Raw genomic sequence first — 20,417 nt, forward strand, 5'->3', positions numbered from 1 at the left:
CCATGAAAAGGTTTCTTTCTTTTTGTTTTCTCGAGAGACAGGGTCTCACTGTGTTGCCCACGCTAAAATGCAGTGGCACAATCATAACTCACTCACCGCAGCCTCGACTTCCTGGGCTCACATGATTCTCCCACCTCAGCCTCCTCAGTAGCTGAAACTAGAGGTGCGTGCCACCTTACCTGGCTCATTTTTTATTTTTTTATATAGCTGGGGTCTGGCTATGTTGCCCAGGCTAGTCTCGAACTCCTGGCTTCAAGGGATCCTCCTGCCTCAGCCTCCAAAAGCACTGGGATTATAGGCATGAGCCACCATGCTTGGCCATTTCTTTAAAATAACAGTTTTTATTGAGATATAATTTGCATATCATACATTCACCCATTTAGAGTATATAATTTGGCCAGGCATGATGGCTCACACTTGTAATCCCAGCACTTTGGGAGGCCAGGGTGGGAGGATGACCAGGATTTTGAGAGCAGCCTGGGCAACAAAGCGAGACCCTGTCCCAACTAAAATGAAAACAGGTGTGCATGGTGGCATATACTTGTCATCCAAGCTAGTCAGGAGGCTGAGGCGGGAGGATGGTTTGAACCCAGGACTTCAAGGCTTTAGGGAGATTACACCACTGCACTCCAGCCTGGGTGACAGAGTGAGACCCTGTCTCTTAAAAAATAAAAGTAAATAAAGTGTGCAATTTGATGGCTTTTTGTATATTCACAGAGTTGTGCAACCATCATTACCACCACTTTTACCATCACTTTTGGAACATTTTCACCACTCCAAAATGAAACCCAAACCTGTAACAGTCACTCCTCATTTTCCCCAGCCCCTGGCAACCACTGGTCTACTTTTTGTCTGCACAGATCTACCTACTGTGGACATTTTTATATAAGCGGAATCATATATGTGGCCTTTGTGTCTGGCTTCTTTCACTTATCAGTGTTTTCAAGGTTCATCCATGGTGTAGCATGCGTCAGCACTTCATTCCCTTTCATGCTGAGTCATATTCCAGTGTGTGGTTATGCCACATTTTATTTGCCTGTTCACCAGCTGATGGGAGTGGGGGTTGTTTTCACTGCTTGGCTGCTGTGAACATTTGCATCCAGTCTTCCATGTGGACACGCGCTTTCCTTTCTCCTGGGCACACACCCAGGAGTGGAACTGCTGGGTCTTAGGGGACCCCTATGTTTACCTTTTGAGGCTGCACCATTTTACAATCCCACAAGCACCTCATGAGGCTTCCAACCCCTCCAGGTCTTTGCCTGCACTCATTCTCCATCTTTGATCATGAGAGGACGCTGAGCAGAGGAGGAAAAGCATCTGACTTGATTTTCCAGGAGCCCCGTGACACCATGTTGATCATGTTTTGTTATCAGTACTCTTTCTTTTCTTCTGTATCTTTGACTTTCCCCAGGGCAAGACCTCTCCCTCAAACATGACGAAGTCTTTTTTTCCCTCCTTAAGCTGCCCTCTCTGCCACCGGAAGTGGCTCCCCTCAGCAAGGCCAAGGTGGCTCACGTGCCCTAGCACCCTGTCATCTCTGCCCTTCTCTCTCGTTGAGTGACAGCATGGCGTGACATGAGAGCTCTCCAACCATGGCCTTGCAGCCTTCTTGGGTAAGCACCACGTACATTTGGACCTTGAAGACTTGGTCATGAATCAGAGTCAGACTGAGTGAGATGGTCAAGGCAGGTCAGTATCAAGGAAGTGGGGGAGGGTGTCAGGGCCAGGCAGACCACAGATTTTAGTTAACTGGCTAATTTCTGAGAACTACAAAAGTCATTTAAGAAAAGGCAACTGCACAGCTGAAGGCTGTTGAAGGCCTTAAGGAATTCAATGAAGTGATATTAATTAATCAATTGATCAGTTACTTGATTGATTAATAAATGAGTTAATTAGCTGATTGAGTGAAGTATTTATTAAGTACCTGCTATGTGCCAGGCATTTTTCCAGGTGCCGGAGCTACATCGATAAGCGAAACAGGGTCAGCTTCTGTCTCTTGGGAGTTGGAGGAGATGAACAAGTAAACAGATGAGACCATTTCACAGAAAACAAGGTGGCCTGACAGAGTGGGCTAGGACTCCTGTTCTCGACAGATGCAACGGCAAAGGCTTCCCTGAGGAGTAGGTTTCAGCTGAGCCCGGAAGAGGAGAGTGGGGAGCCATGGACGGATTTAGGAGAAGTGTATCCTAGACAGAGGAACTGTAAGTGCAAAGGTCCTGACACAAGAAAAAGCTGGGGACGCTCAATGAACAGAAACAATGGGGGAGACGGCAGGAAATGGAGGCAGAGAGATGGGCAGGAGCCAGGTCATGTAGGTCCTGGAAATAACAATGACAGCCCCCAGCTCAGTTGCACTGATACATTCCAGGCACTGTTCTAAGCACTGGCACGGTTTTTGACTTGTTTAATCCTTACGGTAGCCCTTGGAAAGCGGCTCTTCTAATCCCTGTTTCATAGATGAGGAGACTGAGGCACAGAAAGGTCCACACCACTTGCCCTAGGACTCCAATGTGGGAAACCCCAGAGCCTGGATTTCTCTGAACCTGTCCCCCTGGGCCACCATAGCCTCACCCTAGCCACTCTGACCTCCCTCAGGAGTTGGGCCCTGCCCCTTGGGGCACTGGACCATATGCGGCCTCCTTAGAGGAAGGCAGTGCCAGGCAAAGCTGTCTAACCAGAACATAGCAGATGCTCCGTAAATATTGCTTCAGGCCAAGACATGTTGCTTAAGGATGGCCCTGGGAGAAGGCTGCTTTCTTCTGGGGCTAAGTAAGAGGTTTAGAAAGTCTCCCTCAGAGCATTCAAGGACTGAGCCTGCCTTACCCAGGTGCTGGGGACACCACCCTCCTGTCCCTGTGTAACCCAGAAGTCTCTTGTCCTCTCAATAACTTCATTCAGAAAATGAGGGGACTGGCCTACGTGAGGGGCCCAAAACTCAAGGTGGGGCCAGTGTTGCAGGACCAGAAGGCAGGCCAGGTGGGGTGTGGGGGAGGACTTCAGGGGGATGTGGAGGGCTTCAGGGACACACTCACCCATCTAAGGGCAACTGCCACTTAGTGCCAGCCCGCTGCTGTGCACCCTCTTCTGTTTTCTTTTCCTCCCTCTCTCTCCTTTCTTTTTTTCTTTTCTTTTTCCCAGGGTCTTCTTGTCACCCAGGCTGGAGTGTGGTGGTAAGATCAGGGCTCACTGCAGCCTTGAACTCTGGGACTCAAGGGATCCTTCTGCCTCAGCCCCCTGAGTAGCTGGGACCACAGGCGCATGCCACTATGCCTGGCTAATCTTTTAATTTTCTGTAGAGACTGGTCTCACTATGTTGCCCAGGCTGGTCTCCAACTAGTGGCCTCAAGCGATCCCTCACCTGGACCTTCCAAAGTGCTGGGATTACAGTTGTGGGCCACCATGCACCGGGCCTGTTCTGTTTTCTTGGAGCACTTGCCTGCAATTATCCTTCATTCATTTGCTCACGTGCTTATCATTGATTTCCCTCTTCATTAGAAACCGGGAACTCGGTTTGGGTTAACTAAGCTTCCCTGTGCGTCAGTTTTCTTTTCTTTCTTTCTTTTTTTTTTTTTTTTGAGGTGGAGTTTCGCTCTTGTTGCCCAGGCTGGAGTGCAATGGTGCTATCTTGGCTCACCACAACCTCCGCCTCCCGGGTTCAAGCAATTCTCCTGCCTCAGCCTCCCAGATAGCTGGGATTACAGGCATGCGTCACTATGCCTGGCTAGTTTTGTATTTTTAGTAGAGACGGGGTTTCTTCATGTTGGTCAGGCTAGTCTCCAACTCCCAACCTCAGGTGATCCACCTGCCTCAGCCTCCCAAAATGCTGGGATTACAGGTGTGAGCCACCACCCAGTTTTCTTATCTGTAAAATGGAGCCATTGTGTGCAAAGCACTAAGGACAGGGGCTGGCACCTAGAAGACTCCTCAGTCATTCATTCCAGAATATTTACTGTGAGCAGGCATTCCCTGCCAGGCCACGTTCTAGAGTTGAGGACGAGTGGGGGGCCCTGCCTCAGGGGCTGGCATGCCAGTTGGAGCACATGGTCAGAATGCAAGGATGCAAATGAATGTGAACCTGCCAGGGGGTGCTCAGTCATAGGGTGATGGTGGCACCAACGTTATGAAGGATAGAGCCAGGTGGATACCTGGGAGAACAGAATTGCCTGTGCAGGGTGTATGAAGGCCCTGCGGTTGAAGCCTGCGGGGCTTCTTCCAGGGACAGTGAGGCTGGAGATGGACTGGGGAGATGAGGGTCCATGAGGTGGTGGTGGGGCATGTGGATCGTTGTAAGGGCTTTGGAGTTCCTGGGTGGGCTGGCGAAGTCCTAATCACTGTGACCAACCTTGATGATGGTCCCGATACAGGAGGGGGAGGAGGAGGGAAAGGGTGAGAGGCTCAGAGGGGAGAGCTGGGAGGAGGGGAGACATAGGTGGGGGAAGGGGAGGAGGAAGGGGAAGGGAGCAAGAGGGTGATGGACTCAGGCCCCATAGACATTTTGGCACAGCAACCACGAGGCCTCCTCCGCTCCCGCCCCAAAACGGAAGCGAGGCCGTGGGGTCAGCTGCAGCATAGCGGGGCGTGTCTTGGCGGCCATGGCCCCGCCCCCTGCCCGTCCGATCAGCGCCCCGCCCCGCCCCCGCCCCGGCTCCGCCTCTCTCCCGCCCCCGGACCGCTCAGGCCCCGCCCCTGCCGCCGGAATTCTGGAGCCCAAGGAGGCCCGGGGGCGGTCTGGCGGCGCCGGCTATGGGGCATAAAACCACTGGCCACCTGCTGGGCTGCTCCTGCGTGCGCTGCCGTCCCGGATCCACCGTGCCTCTGCGGCCCGAGTGCCCGGAGTCCCCGCCTGTGTCGTTTCTGTGGCCGTCCCCGTCTCCTGCCAGGCGCGGAGCCCTGCGAACCGCTGGTGGGCCCCAGGCGTGCAGACATGGGCGGCCCGGCCAAAGCGCGCTGGGCTGCCGCGGCGCTGGGCGTCGCGGGGTTGCTGTGCGCGGTGCTGGGCGCTGTCATGATCGTGATGGTGCCCTCGCTCATCAAGCAGCAGGTCCTCAAGGTGGGTGAGGGAGCCCCCGGCGTTGTCCGCGCACGGACCCGGGCTGTTGAGCTCTGGGCGCCGAGGAGGACCCGCGCATTGCGGCCAAGTGCCTTAGCATGGAAGAAGAGAGCCTGTGTTCAGGGGACAGGGCGGGAGAGACACGCGCATAAGCATTGCGGTGGGTGGGCGACCGCAGCGGGATCGGCGCCCGGGCCGCAGAGCACGAGGGAGGCCAGGTGCATCGGGAGGGGGCCGCTGCCCGCCTCTCCACCACCCTCACCTCCCAAGACTGAGGCTGGGAGGCAAAAGGGGAACCCAGGGGCTTTGTTGGAGGCGCAGGCCAGGGTTGGGGAGCCCTGGATGGGAGCCCACCCGGAGGCCTGACCCCCCCCCAAAGGGTCTGGGCGCCCACGACAAATCAAGAGTGTGGACGGGTTGCTTCCGTGGTGCCGCCCGAAGGAGCCCCCGAGTGCGACGCCTGCTTTCACAGAAGCCGGTAGCGGGGTCTGGTAAAATTAGAGCTGCACTTTACTTGTATCCTGTGAGCCCGGGAGGACAGGAACCTTGTGTGAGGCCCACGTGGGTGCCCAGCTCACATGGTAGGTGCTCAGCTGAGCATCCTCCGCTGCCCAGAATCCCCCCATAAGAACCCTTTCCAGGAGGTAGAATGCGCGACCCTGTTCTCCCTGCTCACTGCCTTCATGATTCAGTCTGGAAACTATAAGCCGCTTTTCTCCCCAGATTCATGCAGAGACAGGCACCAGCCCAAGGTCCTCTGAGTGCACGCAGCCTGAGGTCTTTCCTCTGATCCACACTATTGCCCTTTCAACCAGGGAGACAGATTAGGCGGTCAGCTGGTCTGCAGATGGACAGACTCTGCCCTGGGTGCCAATGTTTGAATGAGCCTGGAGTTAGGGAGGGACTTGGAGATTGCAGAGTATCACATTTGAGCTAAAAGTCATTTAGAGTTTTGAAGCCCTGGAGCCAGCACCTGCAGTGGAGGGAAGGGGAAACTGGGGCTCACTGTTATCAAAGTTCCAGCCAGATGCTGAGCTGGGGTGAAGATGTGGACATTGTCACGCTAATGGACATCTTTTCCCCCTTGGCCTGCCTCTGTAGACTGAGTTTCTTAAGAACGGCTCCTTGTCCACATTTCATGTCTGTTCCTTCATTTACAGAGTGAATGAATGAGTGAATGAATGAAGCATACGTCTGCTTAGATCTGGCTGCCACTTCTTGGGACCCAGCTAGCTGGCTTTAAATATGGAGCAACATGTGGCCTCTCTCAAGGTCTCTGGGTGAGCAGTTGTCTAGGGCATCTTGGCCATGTTGTGTCTATTTTTGATTTTTCAAATCTTATCCTGTCAAAGCCTGTAGTCTGATTGCAAAGAGGTCCCGGTGGAGGGGGACACTGTCTCTGGGGATGGCAGGAAAAGCAACAGAATGGCCTCTTCCTCCCCATGACAGCTCAGAGTCTTTCTCTGTTACACTTTGGGAGTTTTATTTCTGTGGCCTACTCATACTGAAACGTGTGTGTCAGTGACAGCCTTATGGCTGCTGCAGTGCCAGGACCCCACAGTGTGTATGCAGGGTCCCTAGAGGGACTGTCACTCAGGCAGTGTGAGCATGTGACCCTGTGCTGTGAGTGAGCACCTAGTCTTTTGCTTTGGGAGTGTGGGGGTGGTGGGATTTATGCCAGGTAAAGAGTCTCGCCAACTCAGTTATTCGGGGGCTTATTTCAAGGTGTTTTCTTTCTCAGGATGTCATCAGGTTAAGGATGTCAGTAGGATGTGTGTGCCTGTGTGTGTGCGTGTACCACACATGCACGCACCACCAAATTTCCCCACTCAGAGCTCCCGGGCTTCTAAAGAGGAAAACCACATTGTCCTCAATTGTCCTGGAGCTAGGAGCATCTGGCTTAAAGTTGAGCAGGAGCCTCCCAGCATCCTTCTGTGGATATCCCAAAGGCTATTGGTCTGGGGCCGAGTGGCGTGAAGACAGGAAGACACGCCCAGCCCAAGACGGCCACTTCTGGAACCGCCCAGGCTGGAGCAGCGGCCAAGTGCCTTAGCGTGGAAGAAGAGAGCCTGTGTTCAGGGGACAGGGTGGGAGAGACACGCGCATAAGCAGGGACTGCCTGCTGGTGTTTTCTTTGGCTGCATGAGTCTGTGTGCAACTTGAATGGGAGGCCTTGTGCTTTGATTTTTTTTAATATGCTTTTTGGTTAGTGACAGGAGTCCCTGCAGTTGGCCCTCTGTGTCTGCAGGTTCTGCATCCATGGATTCAATCAACTGCAGATTGAAAGTATTCAGAAAAAGGCCGGGCGCGGTGGCTCAAGCCTGTAATCCCAGCACTTTGGGAGGCCGAGATGGGCGGATCACGAGGTCAGGAGATCGAGACCATCCTGGCTAACATGGTGAAACCCCGTCTCTACTAAAAATACAAAAACTAGCCGGGCGAGGTGGCGGGCGCCTGTAGTCCCAGCTACTCGGGAGGCTGAGGCAGGAGAATGGCGTGAACCCGGGAGGCGGAGCTTGCAGTGAGCTGAGATCTGGCCACTGCACTCCAGTCCGGGCGATAGAGCGAGACTCCGCCTCAAAAAAAAAAAAAAAAAAAAAGAAAGTATTCCGAAAAAATCCCCCCAAAATAACAATACAACAAAAAAAATAGACATAAAAACAATACTGTATAACAACTATTGACATAGCATTTACATCGTATTAGGTATTATAAGTAACCTAGAGATGATTTAAAGAATACGGGAGGATGTGCATAGGTGATATGCAAATATCACAGCATTTTATGTCGGGGACTTGAGCATCTGCAGGTCTCGGTATCTATGGGGGTCCTGGAACCAATTCCCCTCTGACACTGAGGGACGACTTTTTATAAAATATATGAATAATTGCTCGTAAAAAAAGTTCAAATGGAGGAAAAAGAGAAAGTTTCCCCCATTTTATTCTCCTCCTCAGCTATTATCACCATCATTGGTGTGGATCTTTCTAGACCCTTTTCTGTGTACCAAGAGCCTGTATGTATACATATCAATACATATATTTTACATAACTTGAACTAAGTGCAAATGAACTTGAACATGTGTAATTATCTTGCAATTTGCTTTTCAATTCAAAGATATTATCTGAAAAATTTTCCATGTCTCAGCAATAAATGTACCCCGCGTTTTCCTTCATCACTGCTGGTATTCCTTTGAATGGTTATAGACTTGTTTACCTGTTTCTCCGACTGATCATTTTCTCTGTCACAAATGACAGCGATATCCCGACACATCCCTCTTCGTGAGGTTCATGAACATTTCCATAGGGTGGATTTCTAGAAGTGGGGCCTTGGGAGCAGGTGTGCTCAGTTTGAGTTTTGAAGATTATGGCCCAATTGCCCTCTGCGCAGCTCTGTTGCTACAGCCACTCACAAGGTATGGGACTATGCTACTTCCCCTGTCTCTGCCATCACTGGTGATTACTGATTTATCATTACCATTTTTTGGTAGCCAAGTTCCCGTGTGTCTCTGGTCCTCCAAGGAAGGCCCAGCTGGTGGACGTGGGGAGAGGCCCCTCACTGGGTTGCAAAAAAGGGATGGTCATCTTCCAAGGCCTCCGTCTTCAATGATGAGCTGGAGTGAAGATGTGGATATTGTCACACTAGTTGACATCTTTTCCCCCTTGGCCTGCTTCTTTAGACTGAATTTCTTAAGAATGACTTCTTGTCCACATTTCATGTCTTTGTCCTTGTCACAGAACCTGGATGTGTGCCCCCAGGGATCTGAACCATGTCTTCGTTATTCACCAGATCACCAGAGGTCAGGAGTTTGAGACCAGCCTGGCCAACATGGCTAAACCGCGTCTCTACTAAAAAATACAAAAATTAGCTGGACATGGTAGTGCATGCCTATAATCCCAGCTACTCGGGAGGCTGAAGCAGGAGAATAGCTTGAACCTGGGAGGCTGAGGTTGCAGTGAACCAAGATCGCACCACTGCCTTCCAGTCTGGGTGATGGAGTGAGACTCCGTCTCAAAAAAAAAAAAAAAAAGAAGAAACTTAGATATATGTCTCAGCATGGGTAGGCCATAATTGAGAAAAGCTAATTACTAATCAAAAAAAGTAATTACTTTTTTACTACTTACTAATTGAAAAAAGCTCTGGTACTATTTATGTTAAAAAAAAAAACAACCCACCAAACAATATTCTATATTTTCTTTCAGTTTTTATTTTTATTTTTGTAGAGACAAGGTCTCACTGTGTTACCCAGGCTGGTCTCGTACTCCTGGCCTTAAGTGATCCTCCTGCCTTGGCCTTCCAAAGCACTGGGATTGTAGGTGTGAGCCACCGTGCCCTGCCATTATTTTCAATGGCTTAATATTAGAATACGTAAATGTTGAAGTTTGGGAAAGGTGAGACTAACCAAAGTGGATACTCTCATGAGAGAAGGCAGGACACTGGGGGTGTGGACAAAGGAAACTTAATACTTTATCTGTAATGCTCCTATTTTTTGTTTTAACAAAGAAAATGTATCCACATGCTACGTGTTTGATTAAAAATTACAAGGCCAAGCATGGTGGCTCACGCTTGCAATCCCAGCACTTTACAGGGCTGAGGTGGGAGGGTCACTTGAACCCATGAGTTCAAGACTATCCTGGGCAACATAGTGAGACCCCCATCTCTACAAAAATAATAATAATAAAAAAACTAAGCTGGCACATGGTGGCATGCACCTATAGTCCTAGCTACTCGAGAGGCTGAGGTGGGAGGATCTCTTGAGCCCAAAAGCTCGAGGCTGCAGTGAGCTGTGTTTGTGCCACTGTACTCCAACCTGGGCAACAGAGTGAAATCCCATCTCTTAAAAAAGAAATTACAAATGAATAGATACATAGCTTTCCCCAAAGACTGGCCGGATGAATGCGCCACACAGACTGAGGAGGCACACTGCAAAGGGGCCCCGTGGTTGAGGTTGCTTGGAGAGGCTTTGGGGAAGTGCGACCCATTTCTTCTCCCTTCCACCAGTGGGGAGGATTGGAGACAGGTGTTTGGACGGACACACTGAGGGCCGCGATTGTGAACTTCACAGCATCCACTCACGGGTGGCTTACTGTGCACCAGGCAGGGTGCAAAGCACCTTTGTGAAAATCGTCTCGTTTAGCCCCTGCAGAGGGCCATGACATACGACTTGTCATCAGTGACCGTTAAGGAGACAAGATGAAGAGAGTAATTTGCCCCAAGTGACCTCACTGGTGTGTGTGTGTATGTGTGTGTGTGCATGCGTGCACGTGTGTGTGTGTGTATGAAGGTGTCTGTCTGTCCCAGAGGCAGATGCCGTGAGAACCGGGACTCTTGCTCCCATTCCCTGGATCTGAGCCTGGCGTGCAGCTGTGCTCAAGTATGTGGGTGAGTAACGAAGGCCCAGTTCAGGTCCTGGGGGGCACACATCCAAGTTCCCGTGTGTCTCTGGTCCTCCAAGGAAGGCCTAGCTGGTGGACGTGGGGAGAGGCCCCTCACTGCAGCTGGGCTGCAGGGAAGGGGCCATTTTCCAAGACCGCCATCTTCAATGATAGGCCTCATGGCCTTCTTCCATGTCCAGGAGAGAACCTGGGTCCCCTCTGCTGTCTTTAAGTTGGTTTTCTAGTTGGACTCAACCTCGGCTGCCTTGTCCTGCTGCTGGGCTGCCCCCGCCCATGGTCCCTGTCTCAATAAACGGCACCGCCATTTGTTTCCCCAGGGGTAGAGGCAAAAACCTTAGGTCATCTTTGCCTGCATGCTTTTTTCCTGATACCCCTGTGTCTGCTGAGGCAGGGGCTTTCCCATCACTGTCACTGCAGCGTCCCTGAGGGCCATAGCAGCACCTGAGCTCCTTGCCAACCCTTCACCAGTCAGGTTACAGAATGAATGAGGCATGTGCGACCCCCAGCCCTGGCCTCAGGCTCTTTGTCTCACCCCTGCCTCCTTCAGCCAGAGCCACACAGTGAGCCTCAGGGAGCCCAGGCACCAGGGCCAGCCAGGGACGGCACCGACTGTCCCTGAGTTTGTGCCTTTTGGGAAATCTTTGTCAATCAGTTAAAAGATGGGGGATCATGAGAGATAACAGTCAATGGGCACTCGTTGTGGCTGGACACTGTTCTAAGTGCTTATGTGCATTATTTCTTTTAGTATCTAAAATAGGTACTATTGTGTCTTGTTTTATTGAGGGAAATGGATGCAAAGAGCCGGAAAGTAACTTGCGCCGTGTCACATAGCTCCAAGTGGTTGAATCAGGATTTCAAGTTGGGGGGCTCAACTCCACAGCCGGTCCCAGCGGCCTCTGCAGACTGCGTCCTCCCGGTTCTCCAGGTGTCTGAGCAGGTCGACTGCATGCTTAAGGTGGGCGGTGGGGGGGCCCTTCTTACAATGTCTTCCTGGGCTGCCCCTTCCTTTTCTGTGTATCGCCAGGGAACAGCAGGGTCCCTTCGAGGCCTTTGTCCTGATAATCACCCCGCCAAACTTTGCTGGTGCAGAGTGCACCCTGGCCTCTCCCTTCTGGGGGGAGTCTGAGACCAGGGACGTGTTCTTCAATCACAGGCACCAAGTGAGGCTCCCGGGGAGGCCATCTCTTCCTAGCCCAGGGCTCCCAGTGAGGGAGGTCCAGTGTCTCTAGCTACTGGGCGTTTCCTGTAGGACCCCCATGTCTGGACGCATGGGACAAAGCCCTCGAACTGATCACTGGTCACGGGTGGGGAGGTGGCTCCTCAGAGGAGAGCTCGGATCACAGGTGTGTGCCAGTTCTGTTTTGTTTTTCTTCCTCTTTCCTGCCATTGAACTTCCTACTCCTTCTGGCATGTGAGACACAACTTCAACTTACTCCCTGGCGACGGCTGAAAAACAGGGGCTATTTTTAGTTTGCCTGAGTCTAGTTTATTTGCTCCTGGTAGATTTGCCTCTCCCTGTCTTCATGAGTGTGTGTTTGCACACATGTGTGTTGGTGCGTGTACATACGTGTTGATGGTGAAAACAGTGACACACACCTGTGTAGGCATGCACATGCCTGCCTTGATGTGTGACCACATGATGATGATGTGTGTGCAGACGCCTTTGTTGGTATGTGCCCACATCTGTTGACGCAGGCGCACATGGCGTGTCTGTACACGCACACGGACACACATGAACACGCGTGTTTATGCACGTCCATGTGTGTTGGTGTCTGCACATACAGGTTGATGTGTCCCGCCGTTGTCTGGCCTTTCCAGGGCCAGGACCGGCACCCGGGGTTTCCAGGAAATATTCCCTGTCCCTTCCTGGAATGGCCAGTACTTGCTGTACCTCCAGCGGGAGATGCACCCTGATCAATCAGAACGTGGTGAAGCTCAGCCACCTGGAATCGCCTTACCCTGGCTTTCGGTTTCTAGCAAATGTGATGGAAGTGAGTCCCCCCGCCCCACCCCGTGGAGGGCTTGCTCCATGAAGGTGTTTTTCCTGGATGAGTCTTGGTCCCAGTGGCGATTTGCTGCAGGCTTGTTGGCACTGTCATCCCTGGGTCCTGCATGGAGGTTCCTTAGTGTCCAGAGGGTGATTCCATGTCTGTGGTCAGCAAAAGAGAGGCCCCTGAGGCCATAAGCCACTCCCTGCGAGGCTGAACCCGGAGAGTTTGTGGTTTACGTCTTGGGCCTGGAGGAGTGTGTGGAGGAGTGTTCCGTGCAGGCCTTCTGCTCCGGGAGGTGCCAGCAGCTCTGATACCACAAACACAGTAATTGTGTGGAGAATTCAACACTAGGGCTTGGTCAAAAATCAAAAACACAAAACAAAAACAATCCCTTTTATTCACCTCGTCTGCCTCCCCGTTTGAATGTGACTTTGGGCTCCGCTGGCCCCCTTAAACGGCCCAGGGGCTGGCTCCCTGCAGGTGTGGGGCGAGTTTCCCCCCAGAGCCTGGGTGAGAGATGGAGCCACTCCGCCTGCTCTGAAGCTCCCCAGGCCCAGGGTTCCAGGAAGCCTCATGGCCCAAGGCATGGCCGTCTTAATTTTCTAGTTTTCTTTCCCTCCACTCCATTGTTTCTTCCTGTTCACTGATTGCCTGTGCTGGGGAGGGGGAAGGAACAGGAGGGGCCTGACCTTGTTCGCTTCCTGACATTTTGCGTGAAGTTCCTTCCACCTTCTCTGGAACCTTCTAGAAGGACCCTTGAGGCTCTTTAAATCTCCATTATCTGGGTTTTCCTCCTGCCTTCCTGGCTGCTCTCATCTTGCCTGCTGATGCCTCCTCATTTCCTTGGCCTCCTGCCTCCTACTGGTGGAGCCCTGGGCATCCTTTCTGTGTGTCCTCATCCCTCAGCCCTGGGGTGAGCTCCTCTAGCCTCGCGTCTGAATGTCATCTCTGTCCTGACTACTCCCAAATTGGTATCCCTGGGCCCAGACCTTTCCCCTGAATCCCACCCCTGAGCATCCAATGGCATCCATATCTCAACTCGGGGTCAAAGGCAGCTCACGCTTGTCCCAGCTGGCTCCTCATCACCCCTGGCCACACCTGTGGCTCCCACTAGCTTCCCACTCCATCAGGAGCCTCCCCCCCCATCTTCCAGTTGCCTGGGCCAACATCTTGCACTCAGCTTTGACTGTTCTCTCCACTTCCTTCAACGAACGTGTCAGAAAGTTTTATGGCTTCATCTAAATATACCCAGGTTCCAAGTGCTTCTTACCACGCCCGAGGCGCCATCACCTCTGGTCCAAGGCACCATCACCTTTCCCCTGGATTCCTGCATCCGCCTCCTCACTGGCCTCTCTGTGTTCACCGTTGCTCCCCAGTGGGGTTTCTCAATAAACAGCCACAGGAGCCCATCAAAACTGCACTTAGCTCAGCTCCTCTGCTCAAAGCCCTGACATGGCCAGACCCATCCCCTAGGAGTCACAGCCAGGTCCTAACCCAGCCCAGGACCTGTGCAATCCACCCCTGCCACTTTTCTGGCGACGTCCCCATTCCCTTTTCCCTTGCACAATGGCCTCCTGGCCATTCCTCGGCCCCACAGGCCCAATCGCCTTAGCTCTCTCGTGACACAAGCCCTCTCATCTCCTGTGGGTCTCTGTTCAGCTCTGACTTGCTCACGGAGACCCCCCAACTCTGTTTGTGCATCATGTAGATTCCCCCTCATCCCCCTGTGCTCCCAGCCCTTCTTACCCGCTCTGCTTCTCTCTGTGGCCCTGTCAGCCACTGAGGTACCCTGGGACTTCCCTGTGTAGCATGTTGATTGTTTATTGTCTAGTTCTCCCCATGAGAATGTCGGAGCATGACAGCAGGGACCTTTGTGTTGTTTGTTGCCATGACTGAAGCCCCTGGAGCGATGCCTAGCTGACTGAAGCCCCTGGAACGATGCCTAGCACATAATCTCAGGTTCTCAAATATTTATTGAAAGGATGTTTAAAAGACAAGGGTTGTTTCAAAGGATGGTTCGTGACCACTCGCAGGTTGTGGTCCTGTGCAGGGGGGTGGGACCTACTCCTCCACCTGCCACGGCCATCGCCCCAGACCGAGCTGCCACCGTTGTTTCCCAGTGGGCGCTGGAGGGTCCTCATGGGGCTGTTTGCTCCGCTGATTCCTACCACACTGTTGTCACTTCTCCCCATCAAAGCCAGGATGCTCTTTAAAACATGCAAATTGGGCTGGGCGCAGTGGCTCATGCCTGTAATCCCAGCACTTAGGCAGGCCGAAGTGGGTGGATCACCTGAGGTCAGGAGTTCAAGACCAGCCTGGCCAACATGGTGAAACCTCGTCTCTACTAAAAATACAAAAATTAGCCAGGCATGGTGGCATGTGCCTGTAATTCCAGCTACACGGAGGTTGCAGTGAGCCAAGATTGCACCATTGCACTCCAGCCTGGGAGACAGAGCAAGACTCCATCTCCAAAACAAAACAAAACAAAACAAAACAAAACAAAACAACCCTATGCAAATCAGATCATTTCACGAAGCTGAATAAAATCTTCCTGCATTTGGTATCAAAGCTGTAGGCCTCATTTTCACGGGCCCTGCCCATCTCAACTCAGCATTCTCACCCCACTGCAACCTCACAGGCCTTCCTTTTCCTCCAACACGTCACGCGCTGTCCTGGCTCAGGGCTTTTGGACTTGCTTTTCCTTCTGCCTGGACCGTCTTTCTGTCCCTCTGGCTCTTATGCTTGGTTCCTCTTTTATGTTTAAATGTAAACTTTTGAAGCTTAAATGTAACCTTTTGAAGAAGACACCCCCTGACTGCCCACCACACTCAATGGACAGTTGCCCTCCATGTCCACTGTCTGTGCCATCTGTGTGGTTTTTAGGCTGGAGGGCAATGGCCCCATCTTGGCTCACTGCAACCTCCTCCTCCCTGGTTCAAGCAACTCTCCAGCTTTGCCTCTTGAGTAGCTGGGATTACAGGCATGCGCCACCATGCCCAGCTAATTTTGTATTTTTAGTAGAGATGGGGTCTCACCGTGTTAGTCAAGCTGGTCTCGAACTCCTGACCTCAGGTGATCCATCTGTCTCAGCTTCCCAAAGTGCTGGGATTACAGGCGTGAGCCACCATGCCTGGCTTGTGCCATCTGTGTTATAACCACTCCATGCTATTCCCTTCTGAGCCCTTAACAGTCTCTGAAATTATCTCATCCACTTGTGTGAGTTCCATGAGGAAAGAGACTATATCTGTCTCGTTCATGGCTGCATTCCATAGTTGGAGACCTTTGTCCATGTCAGAGGACCGCTTAGGGTAGGACCTTGGGCTGAGGCAGAGAGAGGCCCCAGTGGGGGTCCTCCACAGCGTGGACTTTGGAGCCAGGTTCCCTGAGTTTAGCAGTGGCTCTTGCACTGCCTATCTCTGTGGCGGTGGGTGAGTTGCATAACCCTGCCCGGTTTGTTTCCCTGGGCCTCCCTCCTCGGGCTGTAGCGAGGGGTAAGCGAGGTCATATGCCCTGGGGAGCATCCCGAAGCCTGGATCCCTGGAATGCCTCCACAGATTGTAGGCCTGAGTCTTAACACACTCCATCTGGATTTCGGTGACTTTTGCCTGGTTCCAGTGCTGGGGTGTTTCCCTGTCTGAGCTTTGGTGGCTTCTGATTGACCCCTTTCCTGCCCCAGCATGAAGGTGGAGTGGCCAGAAGGAAGGGACATGGGGTATAACGATGTCATCAAGGCTGTCTGTGGATGGTGGATAAAGAGACAGCACCCGTCCTGGTGGAGGGGCCACAGGAAGCGTGGAGGCTGTTTCTGGGGCCACCTCCTGCCTCCAGGGGGAAGCAGGGATCCTCCTGTGGGCATCTTGGTCCCATCAGGTCTCTTGGATGGGGCTGGGGTTGGGAGTGTTTCTCTCCCTGAGCATTTAAACCGAGGTTCATTATTTAGAATGGAACCATTTATGGGCCAGGCGCAGTGTCACGCCTGTAATCCCAGCACTCTAGGAGGCTGAGGTGGGTGGATCACTTGAGGTCAGGAGTTCGAGACCAGCCTGGCCAACATGGTGAAACCTCATCTCTACTAAAAACACAAAAATTAGCTGGGCATGGTGGCACACACCTGTAGTCCCAGCTACTTGGGAGGCTGAGGCGGAGGACTGCTTGAACTCGGGAGGTGGAGGTTGCAGTGAGCTGAGATTGCGCCATTGCACTCCAGCCTGGGTGACAGCGAGATTCCATCTCAAAAAAAAAAAAAAAAAAAAGGAATGGAGTCCTTTATGTTTCACTTTTTCTCGTTAGCAGGACTGTGCGAGGCTGAGTCAGGAGACTGAGGTCCATTCTGCTGGTGATTTTGCTCTGTGCAGGAATGTGGAGGTGTGGCCCATAAGCATGTCATTTATGCAAAATCATCTACATGCACTCAATTAAAAAAAAGGAAAACAGCAGTGACCCTTGTAAGTAGACTTGGTTAGTGTCAATGTAGGGAGTGAGTTTCTTGTGACCCTGCTGTTCCTCCTGAGTCCCGTGACAGGGCATCTGGACAGGCTGAATGCGATTCTAGAATTAGATTCCTATGTTTTTGTATGTACGTCTCAGTCTCACTTGCCAGTGGCTTCCTCTGATGCTTAGAAAATAAATGGCATCTGCACCACGTCAGGGAGAAACTGACTGCTTTGGAATTCCCAGAAGCTCCTGGAAGGGAATCTTCCTGAGGGATATTGAAGGAGAATTAAATAATTTTCTCAGTGACTGGGACAGGTTACGGAGTCAATGCTCATTGGCTGTGATTGGCTGGGCTGGGATCACATGTGCATCCTTGGACCAATTGCTGTGGCTCGAGTAATGGACTGCTGTGATTGGTCAGCCTTGGGTCGCCTGGCCATTTGGAGCCAGGAGGGAAGTTGTTCTTGCCCATACAGACTCATGTAGGAGTGGGGTGGTTCCCTAAAGGTAAAAAGGAGGGGCTGTTGGCAGGGAGATGTGAGGGCCATAGGCAGCAAAAATGGGGCTGGGCTCCTTTGCCCTCAAGTAGCTTCCCACTTCATCCCCGCCTTGCTTTTCACTGTCTTTGGCTGTTACAGTATTAGAGATGATTTTGTTTGGCTGATTATTTTGTTTACCAAGGCCTCTTGAGGAGGTGGTAGCTTACTAGCTATTTATTATTTATTTATTTGTTTATTTTGAGACGGAGTTTCTCTCTTGTTGCCCAGGCTGGAGTGCAATGGTGCGATCTCAGCTCACTGCAACCTTTGCCTCCCAGGTTCAAGCAATTCTCCTGCCTCATCCTCCCAAGTAGCTGGGATTACAGGCATGCACCACTATGCCCAACTAATTTTGTATTTTTAGTAGAGACGGGGTTTCTCCATGTTGGCCAGGCTGGTCTCGAACTCCTGACCTCAGGTGATCCACCCGCCTTGACTTCCCAAAGTGCTGGGATCACAGGTGTGAGCCACCACGCCCGGCCTACTTATTTATTTTTTTAAGACATGGTCTCGGTCTGTCACCCGGGCTGGAGTGTTGTGGCATGATCTTGGTTCACAGCAACCTCCACTTCCCGGGTTCAAGAGATTCTCCTGCCTCATCCTCCAGAGTAGTTGGGATTACAGGTGCCTGCCACCACGCCTGGCTAATTTTTGTATTTTTAGTAGAGGCGGGGTTTCGCCAGGCTGGCCAGGCTAGTCTGGAACTCTTGACCTCAAATGATCCACCCACCTCGGCCTACCAAAGTGCTGGGATTATAGGCATATGCCACAGTGCCCGACCTTTATTATTTATTTATTTAGATTTTTTGAGACAGGGTCTCACTGTGTCACCCAAGCTGGAATGCAGTGATATGATTATGGCTCATTGCAGCTTCAACCACTCAGGCTCAATCGATCCTCCTACGTTGGCCTCCTGAATAACTGGGACTATAGGTGTGCACCATGCCCAGCTAATTTTTAAATTTTTTGTAGAGACAGGGGTCTTGCTATGTTGCCCAGGCTGGCCTTGAACTCCTGGCCTTAAGCAATCCTCCCACCTCGGCCTTACAAAGTGCCGGGATTACACTCATGAGTCACTGTACCTGGCCTAATCGCTTTAACGGGGAAAGTTTCATCAGCTGTCAGATTATTAGATCTGGACTGACTTGGGTTCCGAAGCTCAGTTCTATCTTTTATTTTTCTTTTGGGAACCAAATTCTGTAGGATACTCAAGGCCACGGAGATAGTTAGCAGCGAGTGCTGGGTGGGGCTGACTGTCCCAGGCTAGCTGGATGGAGGCCAGGGGGGCCCGGGCAGCAGGGGTGGAAGGGGCCTGGGTGGGTGCAGGAGGAAGTCATTAACGAATGTCCTTCAGACAGGAAGTTCCCAAGGTGCCATCGATACCCCTGCCTGTTCACATCCTGGCGGCAGGACTGGGACGAGCCGTTTTTTAAAAAGTGGGAGAGATGTCAGGGCTGGTGTGCCAAAGTTCAGGCTTTGTCCACGCGAGGTGAGAGGCTGCAGGGGTGTGCTGTGGGCAGAGAGAGGATGAGGTAGGGGTGGGAGGGATGAGCTGCCCAGATGCAGCCGTGGAGGAGTGGATCTGGAATCCTAGCCACCGGGTGTACCCTGCAGTGTATCCCACATCAGTCCCAGGCTTCTCTCCAGCCTTTGGCAGGGTTTCAGTTTCCAGCAGCTCAGGTGGACCCCAGTGTACGGACTTTGGAGGCAGGCAGCCCAGCTTCAAATCCTGGCTTGGCCACTTCCCAGTTGGGTGCCTCAGGCACGTGACTCACCCTCTCTGTGCCTTTTTTACTTTTCTGTAAAATGAAGTTAATAAAAGCATGTCCTACATAGGGCTTTTAAGGTGGCAGAATTGGCTCATGTCAGACACTTCGAATAGCAACTTGGCAAGTGTCACATAAGGGCTTGCTGTTTCCAACATCTTAACCTGATAGACACAGACATAGAGAGGGATCCATCTGTCAGCAGTTTGCTGAAATGGGACCATACTATGCACGCTTTGCTGTGCCGTGGGTTTCTCACGCTGTCATCGCTTGTCCATGTTTTCCTCAGTCAACCGGGATTTTCTGGTGTTGATCACGCTCTGATTCTCTAGATGCCTGGAAACGTTCCACGGTGTGGATGTACCATGGCTTGTTCTGCCGTTCTCATGAGGGAGGCACCAACTTTTAAAATAAAGCAGCCCAGCGTGTTCTTCCACCACCCCATCACCCAAGGTTCTATTTTCAAAAATTTTATTTTGTAAAAATGGCAAGAAAAGTACAAGTTGCAGCATGTACGTTCTCTCTCTCTCTCTCTCTCTCTCTCTCTCTCTCTCTCTCTCTCTCGTTTCTGAGCCTTTTGGGTGCATCCTGAGGACAAGGACTTCCTTCTCCATGACCGCAGACCATGACCCCACTGAGGAAGGCCACGAGGATCCACACCTTTAACCTGACACTCAGTCTGCGTTCAGATTCCCTTACGGTCCCAATAACACTTTTTGTGGTAGTTGTTCATTAAAAAATTTTGAATTGGCCGGGCATGGTGGCTCATGCCTGTAATCATAGCGCTTCGGAAGGCTGAGGCGGGTGGATCACGAGGTCAAGAGATTGAGACCATCCTGGCCAACATGGTGAAACCCTGTCTCTACTAAAAATACAAAAATTAGCCAGGCATGGTGGTGTGCACCTGTAGTCCCAGCTACCTGGGAGGCTGAGGCAGGAGAATCGCTTGGACCCAGGAGGCGGGAGGTTACAGTGAGCCAAGATCGCGCCACTGCACTCCAGCCTAGGCGGCAGAGTGAGTCTCCGTCTCAAAAAAAAAAAATTTTTTTTTTGAATCCAAGGTTGCATCCTGCATCTGCTTGCCTTATGTGTTTTTCCTCTTTGATCCAGGCCTGCTCTACAGCCCTTTCCTTTTGCTCGGTCTTTCAGGACACTGGCATCTGTAAAGGGGCCAGGCGGGTGCTTTTGGCAGGACGGCCCTTGATTTGGATTTGTCTGATTGCTTTCTCAGGAGTGCACATGTT

The 20,417-nt window shown here is 51.8% G+C and overlaps 1 protein-coding gene across 7 annotated transcripts in view; it reads left to right on the forward strand.

Annotated features, from left to right (window-relative positions):
- The window catches only part of SCARB1 (scavenger receptor class B member 1), a 120,068-nt gene that overhangs the window by 22,456 nt on the left and 77,195 nt on the right, over positions 1 to 20,417 (forward strand). For 4 of the 7 annotated variants that reach the window (XR_004439501.1, XM_033220135.1, XM_033220137.1 and 1 more), the window contains exon 1: positions 4,678 to 5,050. The exons of 2 other annotated variants lie outside the window; for them this stretch is intronic. Coding sequence is in view for 4 of the 5 variants with exons in the window: in XM_033220135.1 (XP_033076026.1) it covers positions 4,925 to 5,050 (126 nt within the window). In the remaining variant the exon portion in view is untranslated. Of the gene's footprint in view, positions 1 to 1,461; positions 1,614 to 4,677; positions 5,051 to 20,417 lie in introns of those variants that run through there. One more of the 7 variants, XM_033220133.1, reaches the window with a different exon arrangement.

The sequence above is a fragment of the Trachypithecus francoisi genome, unplaced genomic scaffold (assembly GCF_009764315.1).
Source record: "Trachypithecus francoisi isolate TF-2019V2 unplaced genomic scaffold, Tfra_2.0 Lachesis_group11, whole genome shotgun sequence".
Classification (NCBI taxonomy): Eukaryota; Metazoa; Chordata; class Mammalia; order Primates; family Cercopithecidae; genus Trachypithecus; species Trachypithecus francoisi.